The following is a 9,416-nucleotide window of genomic DNA, read 5'->3' as shown; positions in this document are numbered from 1 at the left end:
GAAGTTGTCTTTTTTTTTTTTTTTTTTTACAAAATCCCATTTAAATTCAAGTGAAAATGGGTATGGTTGTCACAAAATGTTGGACTGTCTTTGACTGACAATGAATCATTGTTTAAAAAAAAAAAAACATAATCCAAGAAGAGATGATATAGGCTTTCATGTAATAGATGAATAATTACTCTAAGATATTTTGATTGAAAGATCCATGTAAAACTGAAACTTTTATGAATGTTATTTCGGTGAAATGTACTGCTACAATAATAACGCGGGTTAAAACAAATGATTTTTTTTTTTTAAATTCCATTTTTAAAGGGCTGCGCAGTGAAACCATCAAAATATCGCGCCTATCCGAGTGAACTTGAACGCACCGACAGAAGGTGAGCCGTCGTGGAATAGCGGACCAGCTAACTTCTCCCTCAACCATGCCTGGGAAGTGCAAATTCCAAGAGTCTTGGCTCTACAAGGAGGTCTATAAAGATTGGCTAGTTAAGGACACGCAGGACATTCATTTCGCCCGATGTAGGGCTTGTTGTAAATCTATTAAACTTCAGACCATGGGCGAGGCTGCTCTCACCAGCCATGCAGGGGGAGCTGGCCACAAAGCGGCGGTGCGCAAGCTTATGGAAGGTAGATGAGCTTTACGTGTCAAAATAGGAAATAGACGGCAAACACATTACGTTGCGTTACAGTACGCTGCCTAATGGACAATCAATGGCACGCATAGTAACTAGCTTTGTGATTGTTGTAATATAAATCAACAAAAATTACTAAATTATGGCTTGCACTGAATACATGTCATATGTATTTCTGAGACGTTCTACATGTCAGAACCTGTGTGTGAATGCTGAGAGAGGCTGTCATTGACCCCCTTTTGTTAATAGATCAGTGTATCATAGTCATCCAGATATCATTGGAGTAATGTGTTTGAAGGGTACACTGGCCATACAAACGCAATTTCAAACCATTACTTGTGACACTCTTATACTGAAATAACCAAAGGATAAATGATTTTAGACATGCAATGAACTTCCTTTCATTGTTGCATTTTTAGTCACAAATTCACCTCGTCTCGGTTCATTTGGAACCTATGATCTCCTGCTCTTTCTGTAAGACACCACAAGATGGTGCCAAAGTCCTTACTGAAAGGAAAGGGTTAATTATGTTAAAATCATTTAAAAATATTTACCTTCAGCCATTTATTTTCAAAAAAATGTTACTGTAGTTATTGTGGGTGTGAGTGAGCTTGAGCCCATCCAATCTGAAGACAGACCGATTTTCGGCCAGGTTGAATATCGGCGCCGATTTTAGGAAATTTCACGTACATCGGTATCAGCCTTTAAAAAAAAAAAAAAAAAAAATCCGACCGGCTGATATGAAAAAAAAAAATCAATTTGAAATTGGGTTATTTCGGCTTAGATGCGGCCGCGCCTCTCTCTCCTGCCTGCTGTCTCCTGCATTAGCATTCACCCAGTCCTTTGATTGGTTAAATGGTAATGGTTAAGTCACACTTGTATTGTGCCTTTCCACCTTTTAGAGGCCCTCAAACGCCTGGGTCTCTGAAACATGCTTTACGCATTTCCATGAAGTTCAGTGTTTGCATTTTTTTAACATCAATTTTTACACTTTTACTGCAAATGAATATCGGCTCCAAAAATCGTTTATCGGCCCCTCTAACAACTAATAATCGGTATCGGTCCTGAAAAACCCATATCAGTCGATCTCTAATCCAAGCAGTCCAATCCATTCCATTTGGGCAACAGGGACTCAGAGAACGCTAAACTGGTTGCCAGTCAATCCCAGGGCGCAAATACTGTGCCATTAAAATGTTTTAGCATCATGGTATGGCCACATTGTTTCATGCTACTGTTTACAAGAGAAACAACCTTTCCCATTCACACCTGTATACAGTTAAGTATCGTCTTTTAACCTAACGTGTACACTATGTTTTGACGTCAAGCTAGAGTACATGTTAAGTATGAACCTCAGTACTGTAATGCAAATGTGATTACCTATTGTCCACTTAGCTTCCCATAAATATATTTTTTATTCTTTGGCTTCCAGTGAAGGCGCTAGACGCTCAATCCATTTTCACTGGGAAAGGCTGGCAACAAATGATCGCTGCTAACCCTACCAGTCAAAATGAATTGGACGTCTAGCGCCGTCATTGGGCACAGAAGCATGGGCACTGACAGTCAGTCCTCCCAGTTTAATCGAAATGGACATGTATCTTTGTCAATGGCAGCTAATAAGTGTTAATAAGTGTTTTTTGTTGGTTGCGTTGTAACTAATTTCCTCCAACCATCAACCGCCTTTGGTACCTCTTTTGTTCTGTCATACAGGCAGCTTAGGGAGAGTCAGTGTTGCTGGGCAGATGAATGGCAGCTTGAATCAGGTAATTATGCTGAAATATTCCTTCAAATAGCAACGCTGCATGAAGTACTATTAGACCTGGAAGTAAAACATCAATGTAATCCCCAGACTGAAGACAGCAAGGACCATGTGGCTGCCTGCCTGCAACGTCATGACCTGGACAGGTTACAGGCAAATGACTGGTCAGATCTGCAACATAGCCCTGTGTCAAACTCCAGTCCCCACAATGCTGAGCTGCAAGATGCATCATTTCCTGCCATCTACTATCTCACAACAGCAGGTAGATACAGAGTAACTTTGACACCAATTTAGCAATGATTCAACTTTAGGCAATACTTAAATATTAGCTGACAAAAATGCATGTTTTGTAACCTTTGACTTAAAGAGCATATGACAGGATTAAAAAAAAAGTCTTAAATTGCAATATTGTGCGAATTTGAATCATATTTTGAGACGATTCGACTATATACCACAATTTGGCAAAGCGCAGAAGACGAGAAATTAGTCTTTTCAATCTGCTATTTAGCCCCGCCTGCCATTATAGTGCTCTAGCGTCCCCAAATGGAGGATGACGTCTGCAGGGTCATGATTTCATCCGATTTAGAATTCGGCCCATTGAGGGGGAATTATTCAGAATGAGGAAAATGCGACGAAAAGAGCAGCAAAATGTCATTGTTTCAATCTCTCTACTCCCATATTTTTACAGGATATTCTTTTTATCCAAGCATTTTTCCCCAATGCTAAACAAATGGTATGGTCATGGCAAATAACAGTCTTGTGCTAAATGGAATATGACATATTAAAAACGCATTTATTCAGTACGACATGGCAAAATTACTCCATAATGGTCAAAACTGTCGACTTCACCTTCACTGTCGCATCTCCCGAACGATATTTTATGCCACCAGAGTTAGTCCAGCTTTTGTCATTTCCCTGCCCCGGCTTCGGCGAATGTAAACAAACCAGGAGGCGTGACAGCCAGACGACATGCTAACTTGAACCGAGTGACATCTCAAAGTCTTATTTTCGCTTTTTGAAGTGAAAAATCACACAAAAGTACCCCAGATCATGTGCCATGATCCCAGTATTTGACATAATACAAAACACGATGCTTATTCACATCCTCGTAAGCCCAGTGGTCACACAGTTACTTGTCGCACACTTTTTTTTAGCCGATCTCGGGGTGAACAGTAACTTTTTGAAACCCAAAAAGGCTCACACACCTCTCCCTGGTGCCGCTACAAATCCCTGCAGCCGTGATGCTAAAAATAAACACATGAATTCTCAAAATCAGTTGAATCCGCATCTGCATGCTATATAGCAATGCTGTATTGTGAGATGCTGACCCGGGTGACGTAACATTCGCATTCGTCCTCAACTCGAGACTGGAGCCTGTAGTCACTCATTTTCATGGCGCAGGATTAAAAAATTGAATAAATAAAACGATCGCTTCCACACACATCCAAGCGGCCCATTTCATTCAGGAGCATAAAATACCGCTAAGAGGTTGCCGTGACGTACATATCACCTGATTCATACATTTGGTATTAACCTCTTGATGTCAAAATTGAAAGGATTAATAAGATTAAAAATCTTTGACTTTTTTTCTTTCAATTAGATGCTAAATGAAGTTGGGAACTGTAATTAAAAACACATAAGATAAATACAATAAAATGATTTTACAAAATTACAATAATTTTATGTATAACACAAATTGACGACAGCATGCATCTATGGTAAAAAGTGTTGGCTGCTTTGATCTAGAATGTCATTTGAGACAAAATAGGGATTACAGGGTTTCAATATTGATGACTGGTCAAAAGTTTAAACTGTGAAAATTCATAATTTTAAGTGAAAATATAATGATTTTAAATTCCATTGTGTCAACAAATCTCCAAAAAGTTGGAACAAGGGCATTTTCACCACAGTGAGGCATACTCTTTTTCTTACAACAGTCTGCAAACGTCTGGGGACCGAGGAGACACGTTTTTCAAGTTTAGAAATACGAATGCCATTCTTTTCTGATACAGGCCTCTAACTCTTCAACTGTCTTAGACCTTCTTTGTCATACATTCCTCTTTGTGATGCACCAAATGTTCTCTATTAGCTGGCCATTTCAATACCCGGATTCTTTCTGACGCAGCCATAATGTTGTCATTAATGCTGCAGGTAGTCTGACATTATCATGTTGAAAAATGCAAATGCTTCTCTGGAGGGTATTAGATGTGGATGGGAGCATATGTTGTCCTAGAACCTAGAATCTGAATATTACTTTCTTGATTGACGGTGACGTTCCAGATGCGCAAGGTTCCGATGCTACACTCACTCATGCAACTCCATACTCCACAGATGCAGGCTTCTGAACTGAGTGCTGATAACAACTTGGGTTGTCCTTGTCCTCTTTAGTCAGGATGACTAAGGTTTTTCATGAAGAACTTCAAAATCGTGATTTGTCTGACCACTGAGTAGTTTTCCACTTGACGCGCATTTTAATTGACTCCTGGTGTTTCTGGCCCAGATAAAACACCAGTGCGTTTGGGTCCAATTTAGAAAATCCTTCTTTGCACTGTGGCATTTCAATTGGCAATGACAGATAGCGCGATGGATTGTGTACACCAACAATGGTTTCTGGAAGTATTGCTGAGCCCATTATGTGATTTCCTTTCGAGTAGTATTACCGTTTGTGGTGCAGTGCCATTTAAGGGCCCAAAGTTCAGAGGCATCCAGTATAGTTTTTCAGCCTTGACCGATATTCACACAGATTGTCGCAGATTCTCTTAAATTTTAATGATTTTAGGCACTGTAGATGATAACTTTAAACTCAATTTTTCTCTGAGAAACACCTAATATTGGTCCACTATCTTTCTGTGCATCATTGGGGGAATTTGTGGTCCTCTACCCATTTTTGGTCTTCTAGCCATCTTGGCTACTGAGAGACAGTGCCACTTTAAGAGCCCCTTTTTATATACAGTCGTGTTGCCAATGGAACTAATTGGTAAGAATTGTTCTTTCAGCCATTATATTTGCAATTGAGATTTCCATTTGGCACAACCACATCATTGCATTCAGTTTTTATTCACAATTTGGATAAAGTTACAACTTTTTGGGAATGTGGTTTGTATTTTAATATTTGAACATTTTCATAAAACAACCATCTATCTGTTAAGTACAGTATTTTTTTTTTTTAAGTAGGATTTTTATAGTTAAAAACCTGAAGTGATTAAAAACAAAGCTGTTAGACCTAAGCTCAACAAAAAATGTGTTCCCCAGTCTATTTGTGCTCTTTTCACACTCAGTGGGTAAATGTTTAATGGTTTTTTTTTTTACTTTTATCCATACATTGAATGCAGGCACCTCCGGAAATATCAGCCAGCGTGTCGTTCCATCGGCAGGAGGTCGGCCACACGACGCAGTGGATCACCAGCAGAAGGCAGAGGTCCTGGAGCAGCAGCAGCACATGAGGTTGCTGGAGTGGGAGAACAGGATGAAGGTGCTGGCGTGGGAGCAGGAGTTGATGAGGGAGAAGACGCGAGCTGCTCGTCAGAAAGTGAAAGCTTTCAGGATGAAGAAGAACTACTACAAAGCTAAACTAAAAAGGATGGGAGAACACGTGCCGCCATCTCCCGGCAGCAGTGATGACGAGAGAAGCCCTGATCCCACGGGATGAGCTGAGTTTGTAGCTTTAGCCGTTTTAGCGCTTGTCCCACATGCCACTGAACTATTTTCATACGTGGTTTTGTATCTAAACGCTTATCGTTATACGCAGGTCAGCCTTTTCTGCACAAAGAGAACATTTTCTGGGGTAGCCCAAGGTACGACATGAGGCTCACTTATTTTTTTTCTTAACCCTCTATTTGAAATTTATGGCACCAATGACAGCATTGTATACTATAGGTCAGTATTAGACATCGCACCATAGCCAAAAACCTTTAGGTTCAGCTGCATTCAAGGGAAGTGACCAAACTGCTTGCACTAATGCTCATGACTCGAAGTAACTAAAATCACAATTTGATTTGTTTTGTGCTTGTAGTCCCAGTGTCACCTCAGGGGGTACTTTACCTAATGAATTAGATTGGATTTCACTGAGCCACACCCACAACCCGAAGTCTATTTGTTTGTAAAATAAAACAAAAAAACAGCACATGCGGTTTTAATCCCAATTTGAATCTCCCACTGTTGGCCAGTGACGCCAGATTCAGTAACCAGAATAGATGAGTCTATTCTAAGCCTCTGATCAAGTGGTGAGAGAGATGGTGGATTGAGCAGATGAAGCAGACAAGGATGAAATGGAAGGAACCAAGGGAGTAATCTGTTGAGAAAAACATTAACTGAAGACTGGTTTTACAAATGAAATATTTCAAATAAAGAGTTGTTACCAATACATTGGAACCTCACAAACAAGGCATTAGCCGGCGTTGTAGGCTCGTTGCCAAAAAATGCATCAGTAAAAATGACCTGATTTAAATTTTTTCAGATTATAAATTATTAATTTTTGAGTCGCTATACTTGTTGTGTCAAGTCGAGAGGCGTAAATGTAAATTACAGTATTTACCATTAAGCATTCAGTAGTCATCTGAGACCCGGAGCGAAAGCTAATGCTCCTCGTCGGACTTCCAGCTCGAACCTGTATAGTAGAATCTCTCAGAAATCATGTTCTTCAGGACTTACTTCTTCTGACCCACTTTCAATTTCATATTCAGACTTGTCACATGATACAATCAACGAACCTCGGCTACTAATATTCTTCCTGCTGGAATTGTTCTGTTTTTAATTATACATCATCGGTGTCAACTATGCTAACGGCTACAAAAATGATTTTTATGACACAATTTCAATAGTTGTGGCTCTGTGTGAGTCTTTATAATTGTTTTATGAATACTGTTCATAATTCAATCATGTAATTAGTGTGGACTTTTGCTTCTTTACATTACACAGCCCCAACAATTGATACTTGTTTTGTCTTGTCTGACTGCAGTGTTCACATCATATTTGCTTCTGCCGACATTCTTGCATTCTTGAATGCACATTCTACGTATTTAGTGCACATAAGCGGTACACTTGCACACCAAAATTACAAGCTTTAAAATAAATAAATAAATAAAACTTGGTATTACAGCGATGTTTGTGCATTACTTCTGGCCTCTTAATTTGAGGTTGACCCTTGTATCGGTTTTGTAGCATTTCCGTATGTTATGCTTTTGGAGTTATATATATGTATATATATACATATATTGTATATATATATATTTTTTTCTTGAAATAAAATACAAATTAGTAAAAAAAAAAAATCACTCGTATTAAAATGACATATCGACACATTCAAATTAGCCAAATTCACTAGTCCCTTATATTTTTCAAGTGTCCTAAAACAAGGAGCTAAAAGCAAATGACTCCCAAATGTTTCCCAAGACAAATTCTCTTCATTCCGCAGTGCAGGAAATACGAATTTAGCTGTCCGCTAACATGAAGACCACTGTTTAGCGTTGACACTATTTCTTGAAAAATAGTTCTCAGCATTGTCAGAAAAGTCACTAAATATAGCGACAATATCTCCTACGTTTGCATAATTAAGATAAGTTGGTACTCTTGCTTGGAATGCTGACACACGTTTACGTAAGAGTAGCGTATACTTTACAATTTATTTGGACTATGGAAGCTATGCGGGAAATTAAGGGAAATGGAGATGTGACAGATGTGACCTGCGGGTCACAGAACCGTCCCCGTTGGGACAATAATGAGCACCAATCAAACCCAAAAATTGTGCACCCCTGTACATACTGATGCTTGTGCAGGCAGGCATGACTTTTAGAAATACTAAAAACAACAAAAATATCCAAATGTAATGAGTACATGATACAGTTCACAGAGAATTTCATATCTTGATCCATTTTTGTTTTTACTGTACTTCCTGATGAGAGACACATTCATCCATTTCAAGACATTTTGACGCCAGTTCCATACTAATGTAGGTATGTACCGGTAATCACTTTAAGATACTTCAGCCCTCATTAGATTTCCTACTTTTCTTTCATGTACACTGCAGTATTCAAATGAACAAAAATAGATCAACTATTGAACAAAAAATATTATTTTCCTATTGAAATTTAAAGCATGCATACACAATAAAAACAGCCGTGTAAGAATACATGTCTTTTAATGCCCAACATTTCTTGTTTCTGTGGTAACAGGAACTGTAAATTTTACAAGCCACAATCCTCTAACCAAATGCCGTGGCATCCCATCGTAAACACAAATGCATCACAGACTTTGCTATTCATCATTCTGACCTATTCTTGTTTCTTCTTGGTATTCTGTTTTTGATTCAACATTTTTGCCTCCTTGCTGTAATTGCATCATGATCAAAATTCTATTAAAACATAGCAGGTATGATTCGGTGTCAATCCTGGTTTTGAATTGCGGAAGAGAAGATTATTCCTTTAATCTATATCTACATCCAAGCCCAACATTTCTCGTTTCTGTGGTAACAGGAATTGTAATGTTTACATTCCACAATCCTTTTGCTGAATGCAGCGAATGTGGCATCCCATAGTAAACATTAATGCATCACAGACGTTGCCATTCATCATTCTGGCCTATTCTTGTTGGGGGTCGGCAACCCGCGGCTCTTTAGCGTTGACCTAGTGGCTCCCTGGAGCTTTTTCAAAAATGTTTGAAAATAGGAAAAAAAAAAAAAAAAAAGGGAGAGATATATACAGTGGGGTAAATAACTATTTAGTCAACCACCAAAAAAAAAAAAAAAAAAAGGGAGAGATATATACAGTGGGGTAAATAACTATTTAGTCAACCACCAATTGTGCAAGTTCTCCTACTTGAAAAGATTAGAGAGGCCTGTAATTGTCAACATGGGCAAACCTCAACCATGTGAGACAGAATGTGGAAAAAAAATACAGAAAATCACAGTTTGATTTTTGAAGAATTTATTTCCAAATTAGAGTGGAAAATAAGTATTTGTTACCTACAAACAAGAAAGATTTCTGGCAGTCAAAGAGGTCTAACTTCTTCTAACGATGTCTAACGAGGGTTAA

The 9,416-nt window shown here is 38.7% G+C and overlaps 1 protein-coding gene across 1 annotated transcript; it reads left to right on the top strand.

The window, feature by feature from the left end:
* The first annotated feature begins 358 nt into the window (after positions 1 to 358).
* LOC130912116 (uncharacterized) lies at positions 359 to 9,139 on the top strand. The gene is made up of 4 exons (XM_057829964.1): positions 359 to 627; positions 2,340 to 2,392; positions 2,479 to 2,650; positions 5,721 to 9,139. The coding sequence occupies exons 1-4, from the start codon at positions 423 to 425 to the stop codon at positions 6,035 to 6,037; spliced, it is 747 nt and encodes a 248-aa protein (XP_057685947.1). The 5' UTR covers positions 359 to 422; the 3' UTR covers positions 6,038 to 9,139.
* The last annotated feature ends 277 nt before the right edge of the window (positions 9,140 to 9,416 follow it).

This window comes from Corythoichthys intestinalis, chromosome 2 (assembly GCF_030265065.1).
Source record: "Corythoichthys intestinalis isolate RoL2023-P3 chromosome 2, ASM3026506v1, whole genome shotgun sequence".
Classification (NCBI taxonomy): Eukaryota; Metazoa; Chordata; class Actinopteri; order Syngnathiformes; family Syngnathidae; genus Corythoichthys; species Corythoichthys intestinalis.
This window is presented reverse-complemented; position numbering and strand designations above follow the sequence as displayed.